General features: G+C 43.5%; 1 protein-coding gene across 4 annotated transcripts in view; it reads left to right on the top strand.

Annotated features, from left to right (window-relative positions):
* Positions 1-25,078, top strand: part of MYO7A (myosin VIIA) — a 274,560-nt gene that overhangs the window by 59,592 nt on the left and 189,890 nt on the right. For all 4 annotated transcript variants that reach the window (XM_033948255.1, XM_033948254.1, XM_033948252.1 and 1 more), the window contains 6 exons: positions 1,680-1,832; positions 16,954-17,138; positions 17,991-18,112; positions 18,681-18,823; positions 22,378-22,491; positions 24,810-24,963. In XM_033948255.1, the coding sequence (XP_033804146.1) occupies positions 1,680-1,832; positions 16,954-17,138; positions 17,991-18,112; positions 18,681-18,823; positions 22,378-22,491; positions 24,810-24,963 (871 nt within the window). The remainder of the gene's footprint in view (positions 1-1,679; positions 1,833-16,953; positions 17,139-17,990; positions 18,113-18,680; positions 18,824-22,377; positions 22,492-24,809; positions 24,964-25,078) is intronic.

A 25,078-nucleotide genomic window follows, 5' to 3' on the forward strand; every position in this document is an offset into this window, starting at 1 on the left:
GGGCTTAGGGAGTTTCTCGGAGTGCTTAGGGTGAGGGGGGTTATGAGTTAAATGCATTCTGAAAGAAGTGGGCTTTTTTACTCTGCTGGAGGCCGCACAGATCCCGGCTTTGAATGTCTGGGAATAACGCTCACCACCTGATTGCTGAATATTGACCCCCCTCCCCCCCATATGGCCTATCTGGTCTATCCATCCAGGCCATCTACTATTTCTTCCTCTCCTTTAGAGGTCCTAAGTACCTGTCACAAACTTTACATAAAAGCATAAGAATGACCTTGCTGGGCCAGACCAATGGTCCATCACGCCCAGTAGCCTGTTCTCACGGTGCCCAATCCAGGTCACTAGTACCTGGCCAAAACCCAAGGAGTAGCAACATTCCATACAGAACCTCAAAGAATACAAAGATTCCGGAATCCCAAAGAGTAACAAGATTCTAGAATCCCAAAGAGTAGCAACATTACAGCATCTCAAAGAAGAGCAAGATTCCAGAGCTGAGATTGTGATGTCATAATGCCTCATTCCATAGCGGATGCCCTCTTGCCCGACGGTGATTTGTTGGAAGCTTTTCAAAACCCGAAAAGCCATCCGGACCTCTGGACATGTCCAGGGAAATCCGCTTGTCTGGTAACCCTAAATGCTAGTCTACGCTCGGTCCTGCCTTCTGCTTTGTTCAGAATGGCCTTAATACCTGATGCTGTCGCAGAGCCTGGTTATTCCTTTCTGGTTTCGCTCTCAGGGGAGCGGGGAGAGGACAGCAACCACCAGGGGATTCATGAGGGGGGGGGGTCATGCCTTAATCCCTCCACTGGTCAGCTGCTCAATCAGAGCACTTTTTTGTAGCCTGGATGTGACTGATACCGCTCTAAATAAAAATGTCCTTCTTTTTAGGCTTGGACGATTGCTCACATTCAATTATCACTGTCGGATTTCCTACTTGTGGGCCTTCCCCAGTCCTGTCCAAAATATGCCCACAACACGCCCCTTTACTATTTGGACAAACTGCCATTCCAAAATTGCAATTTGGACATTTTTGTCAGGTGGACATTTTGTGATACAGTAAAACCTTGGTTTGCGAGCATAATTCGTTCCGAAAACATGCTTGTAATCCAAAACATTCGTCTATCAAAGCAAATTTCCCTAAAAGAAATCATGGAAACTCCACAACCCCAAAACTTTAATACAAAATACTATACGCACTTGTATTACAAGACCTCGCTCATTTAGGACAGTCACTACACTCCCAGAACTTCAGAGGGAGAAGAACCATCGGCTCAGCTGTGATGATGTGACGCGTGTATACTGTATGTACTCGTATCGCAAGACTTTGCTTGTTTAGAACAGTCACTACACTCAAACAGCGTCAGAGAGAAAAGACCCATCGGCTCAGTTGTGATGATGTGATGCGTGTATACTGTATGTACTCGTATCAGAAGACTTTGCTTGTATATCAAGTTAAAATTCGAATCAAATGTTTTGCTTGTCTTGCAAACCAAGTTACTTGCAATCCAAGGTTTTACTGTATTTTGAATGTTTTCTGGCCATTTTGAGACATCTAAGTGCTTTGTAAATGAGCCCCATAGTTATTAGCCATGCAATAAGAAGACAGGATTGCGGCAATGGTCGTTTATTCTGTGAACTATAACTGTAGTATGACAGTGTTTCTTTTTTTTTTTAAACAGGAACATTGGATTTCCCCCCAGAACGCTACCCACATCAAACCCATGCACCCAACCTCCATCCATGGGGTGGAGGACATGATCCGTCTAGGAGACCTGAATGAAGCTGGAATTTTACGAAATTTGCTCATTCGCTATCGTGAACACCTTATCTACGTATGTACACAAATATGTTACGTTGTATGCCTTACAACTCGTGTACCATATTGTATTTCTGGGAATCTTCATATTCTAGTATTTACGAGTATTTCCATGAGAAATACTGCAGTACCCTATTTTCACAGGCACTGCTAGCAGTAAAGGTACTTGGAAGAATCAGGAAAATTCAGTGTATCTTCCCTCCCCCTCCCCCCCCCCCCTTATCAAGTTGAGCTAGAGGTTTTTAGCGCGGGCTGGCGAGGTAAGCGCTCAAATGCTCATAGAAGTTCTGTGAGTATCGGAGCATTTACCACGCTGGCATGTGCTAAAATCCTGTAGCGCAGCTTGTTCAAAGGGGCATTTTGTGTGTAGGTTTTATGGTGACTGTGGATGGGCAGACTAGATGGGCCATTTGGCCTTTATCTGCCATCGTGTTTCTCTGTTTCTATGGAAACATGCTGCTGGTGTCGGGATGGCAGTTTGATTCAGCTAGGAAGGCCTTTGGTATTTTATGTTAAAACATTTATTCAAAGCTCAAATATTACATAAATAATTTTATCATTTCTCCAAAATATATTTTCTATATTACCTATTCATAATACCATATATACCCCCTATACCTTTCCCACCCACCCTTTCCCTCCCCTTCACATCCCCCCTAAATATTTAAAATATAACAATGTAATAAATTAATTATATAAATATACAATTCAAGAAATTCCAACTATTATTATCATCAAACAAATTCCCTCCCTTCCCCCATAATGAAAGATTATTTTACAATATTTTACAATATTTAGATATTAGAGGGCAACAGGTTTTCTACTTTTAAAAAAAGTATATTTATTGTTTTGTCTTGTCAAGTGTGATTCATTTTTATGGTGTGTTTTCTACTTTGTATCGTGCCTAGCATAGGAGCCAGTGATGTGGGTGCTTGAACAAACACCTTGACTGTTTTCAGGGAGAGGTCATTTCCACTGGGTTTAGAACAGGGGAAGGCAATTCCGGACCTCGAGAGCCAGAGCCAGATCAGATTTTCAGGATATCCACAATGAATATGTATGAGATGGATTTGCATGCACTGCCTCCTTGAGATGCAGATCTATCTCGTGCATATTTATTGTGGATATCCTGAAAACCTGACCTGGCTCCGTCTCTCGAGGACCGGAATTGTCTACCCCTGGTTTAGAACCTCAATAATTTTGAAAAGTTGTCTCCTAGGCAGCCCAGACAGGCTAGACCAGGGGTAGGGAACTCCGGTCCTCGAGAGCCGTATTTCAGTCGGGTTTTCAGGATTTCCCCAATGAATATGCATTGAAAGCAATGCATGCAAATAGATCTCATGCATATTCATTGGGGAAATCCTGAAAACCTGACTGGAATACGGCTCTCGAGGACCGGGCTAGACAGTGCAGATAATCAATAGTTACATAAATAAAGCTGCGGTACAGGTCTCTAACGTGGGCCGGCGAGGTAAATGCTTCGATGTTCATAGAATTTCTAGAATTCTTTACGATCTGAAAATCAAAAGCTATTCATTCCAACGGCGCGAGGAACTTCTGCAGACACTAGAGCAGGGATCTCAAAGTCCCTCCTTGAGGGCCGCAATCCAGTCGGGTTTTCAGGATTTCCCCAATGAATATGCATTGAAAGCAGTGCATGCACATAGATCTCATGCATATTCATTGGGGAAATCCTGAAAACCCGACTGGATTGCGGCCCTCAAGGATGGACTTTGAGACCCCTGCACTAGAGCGATGACTTTCTGTATTGCTGGGGTTAAAATGTGGAATGCTCTGGTGGGCCAATTGCGACTGCGTGAAAACCGGTTTCGGTTTAAGAAACGGTTAAAAACTCAGCTGTTTGTCATTGCAGTTTTGTGATTTATCAGTCAGCTTTTGAAGAAAGGAATCTGCTTAACCACATTGGCTATTGCATCCTTGCGATGTATCATTTGACATTTGCGGAGAAGGAATTGTTTAATTATGTAGATTTTATGATATGGTTTGGTTTTATCTTATGTATGTTTTAATTAATGTAAACTGTTGAATTTTTTTTTTGTAAATGGTATAAAAAAAAGTTTTAAATAAATAAGTCTGTGCAGCTCTGCATAGATCACATTGTGGTATATCCTAGAACGGATCTCTAGAGCTGTTAATCACTAGCTTTTAACATTGTTAATTCCACTCAATTTGTAGCATCTTTTAATCATTGTAAACCGCATAGAACTTCACGGTCCTGCGGTATATAAACTGTTTATTATTATTATAACAAGAGGAATGTGACAATTTAACTCTGTTATTAAGAGCCAAACATTGAAGCACATATTAATTATAAAATACCTACATTGGTCTATACCAGGGATCTCAAAGTCCCTCCTTGAGGGCCGCAATCCAGTCGGGTTTTCAGGATTTCCCCAATGAATATGCATTGAAAGCAGTGCATACACATAGATCTCGTGCATAGTCATTGGGGAAATCCTGAAAACCTGACTGGATTGCGGCCCTTGAGGAGGGACTTTGAGACTCCTGGTCTATACAGTGTTCTCCTGGGAATTTGCGGTTCACGGACTCGCTCATTTACACTCCTGCCCAAGGCTGGACCACTGGATATTTCAGTAGTTTGGGGGGGGGGGGGGGGGGGGGAGGGGAGAGGCCTAGCTATTGAAAGAGCTGCAGCCACAAGTTGCCGAATCCTGCACTAGGCCAACCCTCCACCAGTATGTTGGCTGGTAGTGTTCTAATTCTCTGTGACATCACTGCCTATAAATCACACGCACACACGCAGGCACAAACAGGGTAGATTCAAGAAAGGGATCTAGAATTAACAAACTAAAATTATTGAACACTAAGCAAATAATCTATAATGGCAAAGTTAGGTGCATAAGTTGGTATTTCAGCGTTTAACTTCCATTGTGTCAAAGGCTAGTATAAAACCTTGTGCCTAAATTCTGTTAGACATGAGTACCTGACACCCCCGCGACCCGCCCATACCCGTCCTATGTTAACGCCCCTTTGCAGTTACACGCTATGGCCTGGATTCTATAAACAGTGCCGTCGATGGCGAACGCCTTAAAAATGGCCGCCGATCGTCTGTCAATCATGCGATGGTGCCGTTTCTAGAATTGCCGCCTCAGGAAATGTAGGTCAGGGTTTTTCAGGCCTACACATCGTGCCTACAGAGATGCTTTAGGTTGCCCTAATGCCACATCCGACACAGGCCACACCCACAGTAGTGTTCAGCACCATAAAGCGCTTACGTAGATGTGATTCCTTTTATTTATTCAGTGGTAGGCGCTTTAACTTTGCTGGGTTTTTTTCTCGTTTTAAATGGCGTTTCTTAATTAACTTAGACCTACCGGTGCCTAATTTTAAGTGCCGTTTCTAGAATTTGCCCCTATACTTAGAGTTACCTAAATCCTGATCCCTAGGCCCACCCCCCTGGCCTGCCCAGGTCCAACCATCCCCGTTGCCTGCTCTCGTCAGGCAGGAGGACATCTGCACATGTGTGGATGTGATGATGTCATGCGCACCCGTGTGTGACATCATCGCGTGGCTTCTGCGCGTGCGCGGATGCCCTCCCGTCCGACGAGGTGTGGAGGAAAACTTCTCAAAACCCGGACAAAGCACCGGGTTTTGAAAAGCCATCCGGATCCCTGGACATGTCCTTAAAAGGAGGACGTGTCTGGTAACACCTGCCTATACTCCTGACCCTACTCCTTATTCCCGTGTTCTCTGGAAGCTCATGTTAGAATAGTTAAACTTTAAATATGTGTCTACGCTATAAGACGCAAAAAAAAGTTCTTCTTGGTAGATTTAGTTAAACGCAGCCTGGACTTTGTGCCCGTACGCAAGCGCTGACAGCCTGACGTGCCTCTGTTTGACTTTTGCTATGTAACCATATTCTGGACAGATCAGCCACACTCGTCAGTGCTGTGCTCGTAATCAGGACTGAGGAAGGCAAGCTGTATGACTGTGTGTGTGTGTGTCAGTGAGCCTTCGTGACTCAGTGTCTTGGAAAAGCGCATTAAGTTTTCATTAGACGTCTGAAGTGTAGCTTGGGTAATGTTCTTCTGCTGAATTATGAAGCACCTCCTGTTGTTTTAATATAAGGTTTCATGGGGAGACCGGCCATTGTTCGCTACTTCTCTAGCTCCCTTGGTGTATTAGGTTTCAAAATAAGAAGTCACCTGGACAAATGGATAAAGGAACTACCACCTGCAAAACCTATATAACTCGGTGTATTCATTGCACATTGTTTTGCATTTTTTTCAGTCACTGGATCCCATTATGCCACTGGCATGTATACCAGTCAGCAGCTTGCCAATTATTAAAGAAAAAAGCAAAAGCATAGCGAACAGGCCTTAGACATGTGCCCTCTAGAGGTCAGGCAGAGCATTCTGGTGGCCCCAGCTCCTAAGGAAATCTCTGGATAGGGCGATTTAATAGGGGATGGTCTCTTCTGTCAGTCACAGGGGAGGAGGAGCCAACTTTCCACTTCTGGAGGCATGTATAAAGCCAGGGTCTGTCTTCACAGTCCAGGGTGTAAAGAGTTTGACCGCACTAGTCTCTGTTTTAGAAGCATTGCCATTAATTTACTTACCATAGAGGTCAAACTAACTGGACTGTAGTTGCACATCCGCCGTTCTTCAGTCTTCTGGGACCACTGTTGACTCCAAAGATACATTGAAAAGATCAGACAGCGGGCCTATGGCATCTCAACAAATAGATTTATTGATTCAAAAAGAGCATCATTAAAATATAAATATGTAAACATAGGCAAATCCTATAAAGCATTAAAGAGTAGATCTAGGGTCGGAGATTAAATAACAGGAATAACATTATTGAATAAAGAATATACCTCCCATCTTCCTCAATTTTTTTCATTCTCCTGATAGAGTTTATAAAGATGTTGTTTCTTCTTGTGATTTGGTATCTTCTGTTTGACTCCGTCTATGGAGACTATTTTGGTTTTTTTTTTGAAGGATTGTAAATGTAAAATGACAAAAAAAAACACAAAACACAGAATACCTGAAGTATTGATGGGAACCTCTATCTTAGGAATGAATCAACACCTTGTCAAGAAAACTAAAAAAAGAGAATATATTAAAGGACTTGAACCAAATTGTGTGTACACCACAGATGATAATGAACACGAAGAGGGGTTTTGTATGATGCTTTTATTGGTTTGCTTAGGGTTTTTATTCAGATGAGGAACAAGATACAACCAGTGATCTCTTGGTTTTGTATGCATCTCTTTTATTCATCAGTTTAATTTTTTTTAATGTATACTATATATATTATCCTGTATAATGCTGTTTTAGTTTGTCTTTTTTTATGAGTTTTCTATTTATTACACATCGTGTTTATAGATTTTTTTATTATTTATATATGTTTTGCACAGGTGGTATGGTTACAGTACATTAAAGCAGATATATTTTTTGTGCAATATAATTTCTTATGAATTATTTTATTGTTACATTATTTATTTGGCTTGTTATATTTTAGTCACATTCACATATGGTTTTATTTTAATTATTCATTAATTACTATTTATTCTATTTTTTATTGATTCGTATATTTTTTAAATTTTATTTTTAATTTAAAAACTTTATATACTGCATAACGGCCTAAAAGGATCCAAGCGGTTTACAATGCATAAATCACATTCATCAAGAAAAGAACTCCATTAAAAATAGAAAAGGAAAGATTAAGACCAAAAGTTTTTAATAAAATTTTTCTTCATAAATATTATAACAAACTACATCTCAATAAAACTGTTCTAATGACAAAACAATAAAACACTCAAATCTCAATGAACCATAATTTATACATACAGTTAAAAATTCTCCATTACAAAATCAACCATTACATAAACACAGATCACAGTCCCTAACTCCATTCTAATTTGAGAAAGCCAATTGAAAAAAATGTGCTTTCAAACATCTTTTAAAATTGATACAGGATGCTTCTTTTCTCAAGTCTATGGGCAGGTTATTCCATAACCGCGGAACTAAATAAAAGAATGCACAATCTCTAGTTGACGCAAAATGTGCCTTAGAGATGTGAGGAACGACTACCCTGTTATCGTTCAGAGAGGCCTCGCTGCCGAAACACGAATCATGTTGAGTTGACTTTTGGAATCAATAAATCCATTTGTCGGGATGCCATCGATGTATGTTTCTTCGTCTCCTCTGCTGTTGTTTTGTTTGCTACCGGATCTGCAGTGGATTTGTCTTCTGTTGTGTGCCAGACAATGAACCTGTCAGAACCTCTCTAAGTTCCTTCAGTACCCTTGGATGCATCCCATTCAGCCCAATTGCTTTGTCTCCCTTTAATATAGATCCTAGCCAACTTTTTTCAAAATAAAATCTTAGACCTAAGAGCTACTCTGCCCACACCCACAACAAATACACTTCACTACCTCGAACCCCACGACCAAGACTCCAGAGCAGACATGATCTGGGACCACTTCGAGTTCCCAAACTGGCATCAGTTCTTAAATTTATTCAGCAAATACACCAAATCAAACTGTCTACTTGACGCATGTCCCCCCAAAATCATGACAGTTGCCCCACCAGACTTCAAAAAGGAACTATTTACATGGCTAACTGCCCTTACAAATGGAACATTAAACAAGGATACGGGACACATACTGATCACTCCTATCCCCAAAGATCAGAAAACCTCTACAGCGCTGACATCCAATTACACACCCATAGCAAGTATTCCCCTTTTCACAAAGATACAGGAAGGACTGGTCAATCTACAACTAGTCAACTACATAGACAAATTTAACTTCCTTAGTGAACACTAATCAGGATTCAGGAAAGGATACAACACAGAAATGGTCATAGCCTCCATACTAAACCACCTTTATAATCTTTTCATAGAAACATAGAAGATGACGGCAGATAAGGGCCATAGCCCATCAGATCTGCCCACTCTACTGACCCACCCCCAAGTCTACTATCCTAGGGATCCCACTCCTGGTGACAGGTTCCTTCAGCAAAGCTAAAAGCGCACTGATCCTACAACTAGACCTCAGCAGTGCGTTCGACCTGGTAGACCATGAGATCATGCTACTGTGCCTTGATGCAATGGGAATTTCAGGAAAGGTAAAGAAATGGTTCCAAGAATTCCTAACAAACAGATCCTACCTAGTAACCGACAATAGACATTACTCCAACACATGGAAAAACCCTTCAGGCATGCCCCAAGGCTCCCCCCTATCGCCCACACTGTTCAACATCTACATCGCATCCTTAGGTCACCTTCTACAGAAACTAAATTTAAAGCACTATATATACGCAGATGACATATCCATTTTAATCCCTTTAACTGACATCACAAATGAAATTATAGACAACCTCTCAAACACAATAACAGAAATCGAAAAATGGACCACCACCTTCAAACTTAAACTAAACACAGAGAAAACAAAAGTCTTTTTGGCAAGCCCCAATGACAAAATTACGAGAATATCGTTAAAAATAAACAACCACGAATATCCAATATCCAATACCATAAAAATACTGGGTATCGCTCTAGATACACACCTAACCATGGCTGACCACACAAACTTACTGGTGAAAAAATGTTTTTACATGCTATGGAAGTTAAGGACCATTAAAAATTACTTTGACCCAACATCCTTCAGGTTGCTGGTGCAATCGCTGATCCTGTCCATCCTTGATTACTGCAATATCATCTACCTGGGTATCCCACGAAAAACAGTACAAAAATTGAGATTAGTACAAAACATCTCTGTTCGCTTAATCTTCGGACTAAGAAAAAAAGACCACATTAGCACCTGCTACAAAAAACTACACTGGTTACCAATAGAAGCGCAAATACTATTCAAATTTGCATGTATCTGTTTCAAACAAGTCTGGTCCTAGCACCTTCCTACCTGCAAACTCACTTCATTCTGCACAACCCCACACGAACGACCAGAAACAAAAATATCTTTGCATACCCAAAGATCACAGGCTGCAGATACAAATCCTTCCTGGATAGAACCTTCGTATTCCAAGCGAATAGACAGCAAGTCTGGCTGAGAAACGGCATAAATGAACCCGAAAATCTATTAAAACCGCCCTATTAGACAAATTCATTGACTAAAACAGACCACCCTCTCTCACTGTGATACTCCCCTCTGTAAACGCTATTTCAATCTCTCAGGAAGCTCCAATTTTCATGTATTCTTTACCCATGGAACCCCAATTAGTATGTAACTTTTTTATTTTAGGCTTCTTGTTATTGCTGACTGTCCAGCCTTCTTTCAATGTGAACCGCCTAGAAGTCGCTTGACTATGACGGTATAGAAAAATAAAGTTATTTTTATTATTATTATCAGATAGCTCTTCACGAACGCAGTCCTCTGAAAATCATTCATGATCTGTCACACTTCGTTCCTATTTGTGATCCTACTCCTGTCCCTTCAGCTGTGAACACAGATCAGAAATTTCACGTCATTCGATTCAAAGGACAAAAACAAGCAAAGAATCCAACAAAACTGCAGAAAAATATTGAATTGAATAACAAAAGCAAAAATTGCAGTGATGGTGTACAAGACGCCACGTCTTTAATGAGCAATCATAAACATAAAATAGTTTGTATCCAAAAGATTGATGAACCAGGACCGACATGGTCCGTGTTTCGAAGAAACCCTCCTTCTTCAGGGGTCCTAAAAAGTATCATATGCAAAGAGACCTGCCGGGTCCTGGGTCATCAACCCTTTTGGATACAAACTGTTTTATGTTTATGATTGTTCATTAAAGACTTGGCATCTTGCACACCATCACTGCAGTTTTTTGTTTTTGTTGTACGTCATTAGATTCTACATATTCCTCCCCTCCCCCTTGACGATCACAGTGCCAGTTTTGCACTTCCTCCTATCACTAATATACAGTACTCCCCCGGAATATGCGGGGGTTCCGTTCCAGGAACCCCCGCGAATTTTGAAAAACCGCGAATACAGTTTTTAGGCCGGGGAGGCAGGAGAGGGCAGCCGGAGCGCCGGCGAGTGAAGGAAATCACTCGCTGTATGCTCTGACCGCCTCTTCCTGTACTCAAGTCGGGTCTTACCAATCAGGAGCTGCGTGTCAAAGAATTTCAAAGAGCAAACGTGAATACACGCAAATCTTACTGGATTGCATTTCCATCACCTAAAGCTTGTCGTTATACAAGATTTTTTTGATCAAACTTCAGCATTCCAGGCTAGTAAAATGAACACCTGGTGGAATATCTTAATTCCTCAAGCTCAATCTTACCATGCTTTTAGAAAAACACTGAAAACCTACTTATTTGATAAATTCATATCTGAATTGTTTTAGTATTGTAGTTATGATATGTCATGTGGTGCATTTATAAGATTTGCTGATTATCGAGCTTTTCTTGATGTAAACCGCCTAGAACTCATTGGCATAGCGGTGTACAAAAATAAAATTTATTATTATTTTCCTGATAACCCCAGCTATTAGTAACTAGGTTTCATTGTATAACATGGGACCTAGGCTAAAATAGTATGAGTTAGTGGTAAATAACTCATCTTAACAGTAGCTCACATTGTTTCAACTTTCCCCCTTAGTAGTCAGAGCTGCTATCGTGATGTCATAATGCCTCATTCCACCAGTGCCTAAGAGCCAACCTCAGCAGTGATGTCACAATAGCTCGATTGTCCTATTAGTGGCTCACTTTTGTTACACATAGGGCTCCTTTCACTAAGCGGCGTTAGGGCTTTAACGCGCAGAATAGCGCACGCGACAATTGACGCGCGCGCTAGACGCTAACGCCAGCATTGAGCTGGCGTTAGTTCTAGCCGTGTAGCCCACAGCAGTGGTTTCAATTTCTAGAGACATTAATTTTTTTTCTTTAAGGGGGAAGTTATCAACATGAGCGCCCATTAATATGGGCCATTTCGCCGTTAGCCCCAGTTATTAGTAACTAGGTTTCATTGCATAAAATGGGACCTGGGCTAAAATAGTATGAATTAGTGGTGAAATAACACATCTTAAAGGTAGCTCACATTCATAATCGTGCCCCTAACTTTTGCCTCTTTATTTCCTGCTTTTTACCTCATGGGAGGCTCTTTGAGAAGTCTTAATGCTTCAGAGTTCCTTACATTTTCCATTTCCTCCTATAAAATCAGTCTATTTTTATAATAGTTCCCCCAAATGTCCAGCAGAGCTCTAAGAGCATGTATATATGTTGAAATATTGCTGTTGAACCCCAAACTTATGTATGAGAGATTGAATGCATAGCTCTGATTTGTTGAAACTCGCCCTTTCCTGTGTTCTCCTTAGAAGTTATTTCTAAATTGAGATCACTATTTTATTGTACACAGCTTTAAAACTCTTGTATTAAGCAGTACACTTCTCCCTCCGTTTTCACGGTTTCAGCAATCTCCCTCCATATTCGCGGTTTTTAGCATGCTGGCTCCTCCCCCCAAATTACATCAGTTTGCATAGAGAAATCGCTGATTTCAAGCATTTACAGAGAAAATCGTTGATTCCCAGCACTTTCTTCACTGTCTTTTGCCTCTCCTTCAGGAACAGGCCAGGTCTCCCGCCATGTTATTCGCGGCTTCACCTTATTCACAATGGTTTTTAAAAGAAAACAGCGAACAACATATGAAAAAGTTATTCATGGTTTTTCTGTATTTGCGGGTCTGTTAATCCCCTATCACAGCGAATATGGAGAGAGAAGTGTATATCAAAAACAATGCATGCCACTCTTCTCTGTCAAACTTTCTTACAGCTAGATGTGTTCAAATATTGCTCGCTTCTCTTAAAGGCCAATGCCAGCTGAAGCAGGATTCAAAAGAATTGGAGTTAACTATTCGAGGAGTTTTGAACCATCTAATTTCTGATGTGTGTAGTTCAACTATTCTAGGAGCTGCTGTACTGGAGACAACTGTGATTTTCAAAGGTTGTGATGCCTGTAATTCTCACAAGAGCCACAAGATGGAGCACTTGTGCTTTCTAGACCATTCTGGTCCCTTCTTCAAACCTTACTTCTGATTTGCAATGTAAGATTCCTTAGTGTTGCAGTCAAGCTAAGATGTTATTTTACGGCTCAGAGTGATCCAGTGTCAGTGATTCAGGTGTTATAACATATTAGGTAGTTTTGTTCAGTGTGGACCCAATCTTAGGTATGCATTAGAAGCATTCGTAGGTTGTCGGAGCAGCATGGGAATTAATGAGGAGCAGATAATCCCCTGGTCCCTGACCCATTCTGGGAGGAGCTCCTACCTACTCTAGGTTTCAGGATATCCACAGTGAATATACCTGAGACAGATTTGCATGTACCTCCCTTGGAAGCACATCTGTCGTGCATTTTCATTTTGAATATTCTGAAAACAGCAGTGGTTTGGAACTCCTCTAGGACTAGATTGGGGGACCACAATTTTTCTGAGGATTCCCAACCAACTGGTGAGGTTTAGAATTTCATGCAGGGAATAGTCATGGATGCAAGAGTCATGTACAGTATTTATAAATACTTTCCTTAAAGCAGAGCTGCCAAGGAGGTCAACCCACTCGGCGAGAGATTCAGGGTCCACCACCAGTCCCCCTTAGTATCCAGAGCTGCTATTGTGATGTCATAATGCCTCATTTCACCAATGCCCAAGAGCTAGCCGCATCAGTGATGTCACAATGGCTTGATTGCCCTTGCCTATCGCTCCGCCCCTAGCATACCCAATTGGCAGCCAGAAGCAAAAGGAGTTGACTCCCCGTGCTGTGGCAGCAAGAAAGGACTTTATCAAATGTCATTTCCCTCTGCCTTGGAATTTGTGACAGCAGAAAATGGCCCTTTTTGAAGGCCTTTCCTGCTAACACCACACAGGTAAGCAACTCAGCAAGCGATCATAGCTGATCAGCAGAAGGGCAGGAGAAGACTCGCAAAAGCGGAAGTCTCCTGCTGAAACCAAGAGACTTGGCAGGTCTGTTATAAGTGCGAACTTGGAGAATCAGTTCTGTAAATGAGATAGTTTAACATCTTTTTAAAGTATTAATAGTCATATCACATCTGCAAATGTGATGATATGGGAACTGCTGAGCTGAGGCGATGGCATTGCTTCATGCATCAAGACTCAAAACCAGAAGAGCAAAATCCCCTGCAAACAAAGGTCCAACACAAGGCAACAGCAATAGACTGCAAGAGTCACATGTAAAAGCCTATAATAACATAAGAATTGCCTCTGGGTCAGACCAGTGGTCCACCGTGCCCAGCAGTCCGCTCACGCGGCAGCTCTCAGGTCAAAGACAAGTGCCCTACTTGAGTCTAGCCTTACCTGTGTACATTCTGGTTCAGAAGAAACTTGTCTAACCTTGTCTTGAATCCCTGGAGGGTGTTTTCCCCTATAACAGCCTCTGGAAGAGCATTCCAGGTTTCTACAACTCTCTGGTTGAAGAAGAACTTCCTTATGTTTGTACAGAATCTGTCCCCTTTCAACTTTAAAGAGTGTCCTCTCGTTCTCCCTACCTTGGAGAGGGTGAACAACCTGTCTTTATCTACTAAGTCTTTTCCCTTGAGTATCTTGAATGTTTTCATCATGTCCCCTCTCAGTCTCCTCTTTTCAAGGGAGAAGAGGCCCAGTTTCTCTAGCCTCTCACTGTTCGGCAACTCCTCCAGTCCCTTAACCATTTTTGTCACTCTTCTCTGGACCCTTTCAAGCAGTACTATGTCCTTTTTCATGTACAACAAAACCAATGGATGACATTAAAAAGACTCAACACAATTCGTGTTTCGGCCCCTAAGGCCTGCATCAGGAGTCAAAATGCTATGGCTGGTTTCTCAAACCTTATCAAAGAACATAAAATGAAATAATTAACAACTGGAAATATTGTGGGTTCGTAATGAATCAAGATGCTGGCATGTACACACCAAATGCTTAGTAGTGCTTGAGTCATTTTAACGTCATCCATTGGTTTCTGAAATAAAAGCTTTTAAATGCGACTCTTGCCGTCCAATATGTGTGTCACCATCGCCGTTTGCCTTGTGTTGGACCATTGTTTCAGGAAAACACAAGAGAGTCAAATCCACAAGATCAACACTCAAACACGATGGAGTGGATAAGTCCAAAGAAAGACTGGTGAACACTAGATATTCCTGAAGCAGGCCATTTGGGCTGAAACATGCGCATGTCGAGTCCATGTATGTTGAATTAAGGAATAAAGAATTTCGTGGAATATCTAGAGTTCACCAGTCTTTCTTTGGACTTATCTACTCCATCGTGTTTGAGTGGACCATTGTTTCATGCATGCCATCAAGGGACCTGCTGGGCCGACCAGGGTATTTGGTTCTCTTGAAAGTGAGCTACCTCAGAATCAATTTTAAGTTTTTGAAAAAAAAAAAAAAACTTTGCTGTTCTTTAAAGTATTATGACTTTCCCTTTTTCCTTGCTTTATTTGGAACCTTAGACTAACTGTGGAGGAAGGGTAAGTATGACGCATAACACAATCATGCCATTTTCTGTTAATGTTGAGAAGCGTTTGTGATGTCACACCCCAGATGCTTTTTCACAGTGTCCGTAACTCATGGCGCTACCATTTAACCTTCGGAATGCAATAAATCGCTGCCTTCTTTCTTTTCTCATACGGGGCACCATTAGATATGTTATCATCGCTTCATAGCATGTGGTCTGCAAGAAATGCAAAATTCCAAGGGGTGCTTGTGGGTCCCTCAAACTGAGAAACGTGTTGGTCAGTTTAGGGCTTGCGTAGGTGTAAGGTGGTTTGTGCAGCCTCTGCCATTTTGCTTGGCTTGGGTGAACATGTTCAGTTGCATGGTTTTATATTGGATATTCCAAGCCTAAAATTTATTAAGGTTCAATATCGAACTTACGGACAACATACCGGTCTGTTTATCAGGATAATCTACAGGTATAATGTGTGATAGATATATTTGCAATAATTGGCAGAGGGCATCTCTATTGAAAACTGGAGGTTTGGGTCCACGTATGCATAACTGCAATGATATTTTACAAAAGTCTTTTATAAAATATGCAAGAACCCTAGAAAATTTGGTTTTAAAACTAAATCAAGATTCTCCCCAATAATCCCCCTCCCCTTGACATTGCTGTTCTCCACTCTCATTCCCACCCCCCCACCCCCGAGATGACCGGATCTCTTTTCTCACCTTATCTTGAGGTTATGGTGATATGCCAGAGCAGAGCCTTCAGGGTCTGCCCATGCTCAGGGTCTTGAGCAAATGCAAATGCTTAAGGCCCTGTACCAGCCAAGACCACACCCTCAAGGCATGGCAAGAAGAGAGATCTGGTTGTCATGTGGGAAGAGGGTTGGAGGAGAGCAATACTAGGAGGAGTTGGAAGGAGAAGGAGGCTGGAGAGGAGGATGGGAGCTGGTGCCCCCACCATGAAGGCACCTGGGAGCGGACCGACCCCCCCTTACTACGTCACTGGGTGTGGCCATTGGAGGAGCATGGCCAGGTCAGAGACAGGGTTACCAGATTTTCGGGAACGAAAAGCTGGACCCGTGGCCCCACCCCCCAGGTCCACCCCATTCCACCCGAGTCACGCCCCCTTCTGCCCCCTCAATCCGGTCACTTGTTGGGAAGGCATCTGCACATGCGCTGGTGTGATGCAATTACATGACGTTGATGTCTTCTATCCCGCCAATACCTTTCAGTTCTAGGCGGTTTGCAACAAGAAATTAGCCTGGGCGTTCCCAGGGAGATGACGAGGTTGATGTCTCACGCGTACGTGTGATGTCACCATGCTCCATCCGCGCATGTTCAGGTGCCGTCCCAAAGGCGCTGCTAGCCGGAAAGCTTTTCAAAACCTGGACAAAGAGCCTTCCAGACTGTCGGACATATCCTCAAAAAGGTGGGCATGTCCGTGGAAATCAGGCCACCTGGTAACCCTAGTCAGAGACGTTCACTAAAGACGCGCACAGGATTACAAAATACCAGGGATCGGGGATTTACGCCTGGCTTCAGCTGATGCAAATCCTTGTACCCAACGTTGGGGGCAGATGCTGCCACTACAAGCGATTCCATAAAGGGCGCCCATCCAGCATCAATTTTTCTTTCCCCCCCCCCCCCCACCGCTGAATCTTGAGCGCCGTTGATTGAATCCGGTCCCTAGTGACTTTTTTTCCTTGCTGTGTTTCACTCAGACCTACACGGGCTCCATTCTGGTGGCAGTGAACCCCTACCAGCTGCTGCCCATCTACACGCCGGACCAGATCCGGCTGTACACCAACAAAAAGATCGGGGAGATGCCGCCGCACATCTTTGCCATCGCCGACAACTGTTACTTCAACATGCAGCGCAATAATAAAGACCAGTGCTGCATTATTAGGTGAGTGGGCGCTCCGCGCAAACAGAGACGGGGCGTTTTGGTTCCATTTAATGTAATTTAACATGTACACGTATGAGGAGATTCGCCCAAAGTGCCGGGTTTTGTAAAGCCGTCCTTGAAAAGGAGAACATGTCCAGGTAAATCTGGGAACCCTATATGTAGTAAGGTGGGGGTGGGGGTGGGGGCAGTCCACCCCAGGTGCCGCCCTCCTCTCCCCCATACCTCTGTAACATTCCCGGAGCGAGCAGCAACTCCCAACCTGTTGTCGCCCCAGTGCCGGCTCTTCCTCTGATGTCACTTCCTGGACACGTGCCCAGGATGCGGCATCAGAGGAAGAGCTGATGATGGCGTGACAGCACCTTGGTGGTTGCCACTCGCACCAGAAATGTTGCAGAGGCGCGGGGGGGGGGAAGGGAAGCGACGCCCGCACGGCAGGAGGGGGCGGGGAAGGGGATGGACGGAGAAGAGGGCGGGGGAGAGGTGCCACCGCCCTGGGCGCCTCTCACTCTCGCTACGTCACCGGGGAGCGGTTCGTGTCATTCTGGGCCGACAACAGCATGAAACGGACAGGGGGAGAATCTCATTTCAAAGGAATGCACCCCTCTGCCTGGTAATGCTGAACGGTACCATCTGCAGAAGGCGTCATTAGTTTTAATCCCGTCTTCGCGAGAAATAAAAGATCTGAAGGCCAACTTTTCGAAAGGACTTACGTGGCGCCGGGGCCAGCAGCAAGCGCCAACTGCATAAATCCCCTCTCTCCGGCCACTTGAATGACCTCGCGCAAGCTGCATAGACAGCGCGTTTGCCGGCCTTTCGTGGCTGATGCATGTCGTACTCTCTTCCTCTTTTCAGCGGCGAGTCTGGCGCAGGGAAGACAGAGAGCACCAAGCTGATCCTGCAGTTTTTGGCTGCCATCAGCGGGCAGCACTCCTGGATAGAGCAACAGGTTCTGGAGGCCAACCCCATCTTAGAAGGTAACATGCTAGCAACCCCCCGCCCCTCCCCCAATAAACCAAAACAAAAGAAATAGCCAAGAGTAAGGACGCTTTTAACCTATAACCGTCCTGTTAAGCACGCGACTTTTCTGATTTTTTAAAAATTTACTTTCTGGCACTTGATCCTGTTGCCCGTGTTTTCCCCGTTTCTGCTTTTACTTTACACATCGTAGCTCTACCATTTTTCTCTTGCGCCCGTTTGTCTGTGTGTCCTGTCAATTCTTTGTAGGACAGCTAAAAACTTACCTCCTCCTTTACTAATGCGTAGCGCGGGCTTTCGCGCTGGCAGCGGCGGTAACGGCTCCGACGCTCTTAGGAATTCTATGGGCGTCAGAGCAGTTACTGCCACTGCTGGCGCTAAAACCCGCGCGACGCATTTGTAAAGGAGGGGGGTTAGTGTTCTATATTTAAAAATTTATGTATTTTTTTTGAACCTTCGGACGTACACCGCCTTGACGTTTGATTTGGCGGCATGACAAATTTGAAACACCTGCTGTTGGGAAAATCTCGCTGCCTAATACCCTTTTTTTTTTGTACTAAATTACAGCTTTCGGTAACGCAAAGACAATTCGCAATGACAACTCCAGCCGATTTGGTAAATACATCGACATCCATTTCAACAAAAGAGGAGCCATCGAAGGGGCAAAGATTGAACAATACTTGCTGGAGAAATCCAGAGTCTGCAGACAGGTGAGGGCGGCCATCTCTCAACAGAATGACGTGGGAGTGTATGATGCAGACTCAGCACCCTGAGGTTGTGGGTTCGAATCCTGCACTGCTCCTTGTGACCCTGGGCAAGTCACTTAATCCCCCTTTGCCCCAGGTATAGATAGAGTGTGAGCCCACCAGGACAGATAGGGGAAAAGGCTTGAGTACCTGAATAATTTCTAATCTGCATAGAATTGTAAAATATGTGAAATATAAATTATTAAAATGAATTTAATTAATTGCTGTGTAACTCAAATAATCGCAGTTTGGTAACAAATCACACTTCACAAATTAATAGCAATGTTACTAACCAGCGATGGGTTTGCCCACGGAAACCACATTTAATAATAAAGTGGAGAAAAAGCCTCAAGCGTTTCAATAGAGACGGCAATCATAGAAACATAGAAACATAGAAATAGACGGCAGATAAGGGCCATGGCCCATCTAGTCTGCCCACCCCAATGACCCTCCCCTACCTATCTCTTTGAATAGATATAGAAAAATTTGATTAGCCACTCATTTTTTATCATAGACACCAAAAAATGCCACTTCCAAAAATGCAAATTTCAAGTAGAGACAGAGCCCACCGCTGTGCACAGGGACGATTGGAACGCTTTTTCACTCCGTCAAAAATGACAAAGACTAGGGGACATTCAATGAAGTTACAGGGAAATACTCTTAAAACCAATAGGAGGGAAAAAAAATTAACTCAGAGAATAGTTAAGCTCTGGAACGCATTGCCAGAGGTTGCAGTAAAAGCGGATAGCGTAGCTGGTTTTAAGAAAGGGTTGGACAAGTTCCTGGAGGAAAAGTCCATAGTCTATTATTGAGAAAGTCATGGGGGAAGCCACTGCTTGCCCTGGATCGGTAGAATGAAATGTTGCTACTCCTTGAGTTTTGGCCAGGTACTAGGGACCTGGATTGGCCACAGTGAGAACGGGCTATTGGGCTTGATGGACCATTGGTATGACCCAGTATGACAACAGTTAAGCCATTGTAACATCACTGCTGAGGTTGGCCCTGAGGCATTGGTGGAATGAGGCATTATGACATCACAATCTCAGCTCTGGAATGTTGCTCTCATTGGGGTTCCGGAATCTTGCTATTCTTTGAGATGCTGGAATGTTGCTCCTATTTGGGGTTCCGGAATCTTGCTATTCTTTGAGATGCTGGAATGTTGCTCCTATTTGGGGTTCCGGAATCTTGCTATTCTTTGAGATGCTGGAATGTTGCTCCTATTTGGGGTTCCGGAATCTTGCTATTCTTTGAGATGCTGGAATGTTGCTCCTATTTGGGGTTCCGGAATCTTGCTATTCTTTGAGATGCTGGAATGTTGCTCCTATTTGGGGTTCCGGAATCTTTCTATTCTTTGAGATGCTGGAATGTTGCTCCTATTTGGGGTTCCGGAATCTTTCTATTCTTTGAGATGCTGGAATGTTGCTACTCCTTGGGTTTTGGCCAGGTACTAGTGGGCTACTGGGCTTGATGGGCCATTGGTCTGACCCAGTAAGGCTATACCTAAGGCTTTTACTTAGCTTTAAGCACTTGGCATCTCTAGCAATAAGGCGCTGACTCCTTTCAACCGTTGAATGTGGTTTCCGTGGGCATTCCCACCGCTGGCTGGTAACGTTGATATTAATTTGTGAATTGCTATGTAACTCCCATGTCATGGCTGTATCCAATGGCAGGAGTGAAAACTTAGAGGCGAGGGTTGATGAGGAGATACAGAAAAGAAGAATATATTGTATTTATATTCCGCATATCTTACAATTCTATGCAGATTACAAATTATTCAGGTACTTGAGCATTTTTCCCTGTCTGTCCCGGCGGGCAATGGGGGATTAAGTGACTTGCCCAGGGTCACAGGGAGCAGTGGGGGATTTGAACTCGCAGCCTCAGGGTGCAATGGCTGTAGCTCTAACCACTGCACCACACACTCTTTCTGCCTCCCTCCTAGTCACAATCACCTTTTCCCTGCCTCCCCTAAGTATCCTAATTCCTAGGCTTTCCTTGGCTTCCCAGTTCATCACCAATTTAAAGTTTTTGCCAGCCACTGGCCTCCCTTAATTAAAACCACTGATTGACAAACCTTACTTTGGCCCCAAGAGTGCCACAGAAAATATACCATGGTCAAGCAGGAGGCTCGGCTGGTCTGTGGGTCCTCTGTTGACTTTAGGCCCACAGATGCAAAACATGGAGTGGAAATGTCCTATAAAGACTGGCGGACTCAGTCTATTTCATAAGCGTCCTTTTATGAATCCAGAAGCTCGATGACTCGGCAAGCATACGTAGGATACCTTTTGTGGCTCCAGCGATTCTCATCAGGGTCTCAAAGTCCCTCCTTGAGGGCCGCAATCCAGTCGGGTTTTCAGGATTTCCCCAATGAATATGCATGAGATCTATGTGCATGCACTGCTTTCAATGCATAGTCATTGGGGAAATCCTGAAAACCCGACTGGATTGCGGCCCTCAAGGAGGGACTTTGAGATCCCTGCATCAGACGTTTTGAATTTTATTTGATCACTCACAGTCCTATATAAGTAACTTGGAATTTAGCACATTATGGATACATCGGTCTATATCAATTTGAAGGCTCCTGAGGCAGGCCATTTGGGCCGAAACGTGTACATGCCGAGCCATTTGAGCTTCTGGATGAATAAAAGGACACTTATGAAACAGATTGAGTCACCAGTCTTTAAAGCAGTGGTTCCCAACCCTGTCCTGGAGGAACACCAGGCCAATTGGGTTTTCAGGCTAGCTCTAATGAATATGCATGAAGCAAATTTGCATGCCTATCACTTCCATCATATGCAAATCTCTCTCATGCATATTCATTAGGGCAGTGGTTTCCAACCCTGTCCTGGAGGAACACCAGGCCAATTGGGTTTTCAGGCTAGCCCTAATGAATATGCATGAAGCAAATTTGCATGCCTATTACTTCCATCATATGCAAATCTCTCTCATGCATATTCATTAGGGCAGTGGTTTCCAACCCTGTCCTGGAGGAACACCAGGCCAATTGGGTTTTCAGGCTAGCCCTAATGAATATGCATGAAGCAAATTTGCATGCCTATCACTTCCATCATATGCAAATCTCTCTCATGCATATTCATTAGGGCTAGCCTGAAAACACGATTGGCCTGGTGTTCCTCCAGGACAGGGTTGGGAATCACTGCTCTAAAGGACATTTCCACTCCTTGTTTTGCGTCTTTGAGTTTGTGGATTTGGTTCTCCTGTTTTATACCTGACTTTAGGCCCAAGGCATTTGCCTAGGTATTTCCTCCTAGTTTGCCTGCCCACTGCTGGATCTGATTCTGAACCTTTGGGTGTAAGCACGAGACTGGGAAAGGGAGAGTGGATGGAGCGAAGGATCAGGGGCCATCGATACCAGCTATTTCCTCACAGAGATGGTCTTCGCGTGAAAAAAGAAGCGCAAATCCCACACGCTTTGACGTTTTCACCCATACGCGGGCATTTTAAGTATTTTTTTTTGCGACTCTTCCCCAGGAAAACTGACCCTCTCTTCTCTTCGTCAGGCTCAGGACGAGAGGAATTACCACGTGTTTTACTGTATGCTAAAAGGAATGACCCCGGAGCAGAAGAAGAAGCTCAATCTCGGCAAAGCCACCGACTATAACTACCTCACAATGGTAAGAGAAGTTTGAGGAAGAGCAAAGGCCACCGCAACCATCCCTCCATGCATTCTGTGCCGTGGTGCAATGGCCAGACTATGCCACCTGCTGGATTGCAAGTGGGTGTGCATTTAGGACACATAAGGGGTAATGCTCAAAAGGGCACCTAATATTTAGTTATTATACATTTGAGAGAAAAATGTTGCTTGAGAGAAAAAAAAAAAAAGTCACAGTGGCTTACAAAAAAATTGAATAATTACAAAAAATTAAATTATGTAATTACAAAAAAAAATAACCCCTCCCTTTTTTTTACAAAAACATAGTGCAGTTTTTAGCGCCGGCCGTGACAGCAACAGCTCTGACGCTCATAGAATTCTGAGCATCAGAGCTGTTACCGCCACGGCCAGCACTAAAAACGCTAGCGCAGTTTTGTAAAAGGACGGGTAAATTATGTACCGTATATACACTCAAATATAAACCGAGATTCAAAATGAGGGTCTCGGTTTATATTCAGGTCAGCACTGAACCGCCCCCCACCCCCCCCCCCCCGAACCTGTTTGCAGGCCTCTGCCGGGCCTGCCGGGAGACCTTGTGGTCCAGCGGTGGCTGGGACAGGAGGGATCCCTCCCACCTCCTGTCCCAGCCGATTCTAATTATTGTTATCTCGCTCCCTCCTCCCCCGCGTACTTTTAGTTTCCCTGGTGGTCCAGCGGTGAATCGCAGCAGGAGCAATTTTCCTTCGTTCCTGCCCGTGCAGAGCCGCTACCTGAAAACCCAAACGGCCGGTGAAGTGGGAGCCTATGATCTAATATATTCTTTTAAAATATAACAGACAAAGCATTATACAAATGTAAAATAATAATTTGAAAATTCATACTTGTGTAACAATTTATCTTTTATGATATGTTTCCTTTGCCAAAGAGGGTGTTAAAAAAAATGGAAATAATCTGAGAATCAAAGTAGAGAATGACACGGTGACAAAATTCATCACCGTTCCTGTCCCCGTGAATAACCGCGGGAAACCATCTTCATGTCATTCTTTAAGGAGAGAGGGAAGAATCAGAGTATGAATGGCCACAACCACTGACCCGCAAGCTTTGCTTTGAAGAATGCTGAGATTGAGCAGCAACATTCCAGAGCTGAGATTGTGATGTCATAATGCCTCATTCCACCAGTGTCTAAGAGCCAATCACATCGGTGATGTCACAATGGCTTCATTATTCAGAGTATGAATGGCCACAACCACTGACCCGCAAGCTTTGCTTTGAAGAATGCTGGTGTAGAAGGACCGAGGTTGAAACAGACACTACAGAATGACAGTCTGTGGTATCCAGAGCAGATATTGTGATGTCATAATGCCTCATTCCACCAGTGCCTAAGAGCCAATCACATCAGTGATGTCACAATGGCTTCATTATCCTTGGCTCACATAAGAATCAGAGTATGAATGGCCACAACCACTGACCCGCAAGCTTTGCTTGGAAAAATGCTGGTGTAGAAGGACCGAGGTTGAAATAGACACTAGAAAATGACATGGGATTATTTCCCGCGGTTATCCGCGGGGACGGGAACGGTGATGAATTTTGTCACCGTGTCATTCTCTAAATCAAAGCCTGTGTCTGCTGTCTTTAGCCTTGAAGGAGAGGCCTTGCATTATTAATAATAATTTTATTTTTTATATACCGCATGACCAGGAATGGTTCTGGGCGGTTCACAACAAGTAAAATTGAACATGCAGCGAAAAATACAATTTAAAAATGGAAATACATCAGACTGGCGGGGACAACAAAAACTAGAGGGCACTCAAAAAAAATTGAAGGGAGATAGGTTCAGAACCAATGCTAGGAAGTTCTTCTTCACCCAGAAGGTGGTGGACACCTGGAACGCGCTTCCAGATGAGGTGGTAGAGCAGAGTACGATTTTGGGTTTCAAAAAGGGATTGGACGAGTTCCTGAAGGGAAAGGGGATCCAGGGGTACAATTAGAGGGTTACTATACAGTACAAAATGCTCTTGAGTAATAGATCACTACAGATCATTGACCTGGGGGCCACCGCGGGAGCAGACTGCTGGGTATGATGGACCTATGGTCTGACTCGGCAGAGACAATGCTTATGTGCTTATAAGAAATGCATAAAAATTTAAAAGACAACAGAATGCATTAGGATACAAATTTATCAATTAATTGGGTCAATTTAGCAGCCTGAAAAGAGAGAGTTCTTTCAAAAAACCTTTTATACAAACACAATTTAACAGAAGGGAATGTAAACAAACTTTACGTTTAAACTTCTGTATGTGTCCGTTTCGTCCTACAGAATGTTTTATGTGTTGTTCTCAGGGTAAGTGCACCATTTGCGACGGCAGAGACGACAGCAAGGAGTACGCAAACATCCGCTCAGCAATGAAGGTCCTGATGTTCACCGACACCGAGAACTGGGAGATCTCAAAGCTTCTGGCCGCCATATTACATATGGGGAATCTGCAGTATGAAGGTAAATGAAGACACTGGAGATCGGGAAGCCTTCCTCCTACTTAACCATCGGAGCCTACTCATCCTCGCTTTATAGCAGGCCGTGCATGCAAAATAGTTGGAAGCAATCTTACACA

The sequence above is a fragment of the Geotrypetes seraphini genome, chromosome 6, assembly GCF_902459505.1.
Source record: "Geotrypetes seraphini chromosome 6, aGeoSer1.1, whole genome shotgun sequence".
NCBI lineage: Eukaryota > Metazoa > Chordata > Amphibia > Gymnophiona > Dermophiidae > Geotrypetes > Geotrypetes seraphini.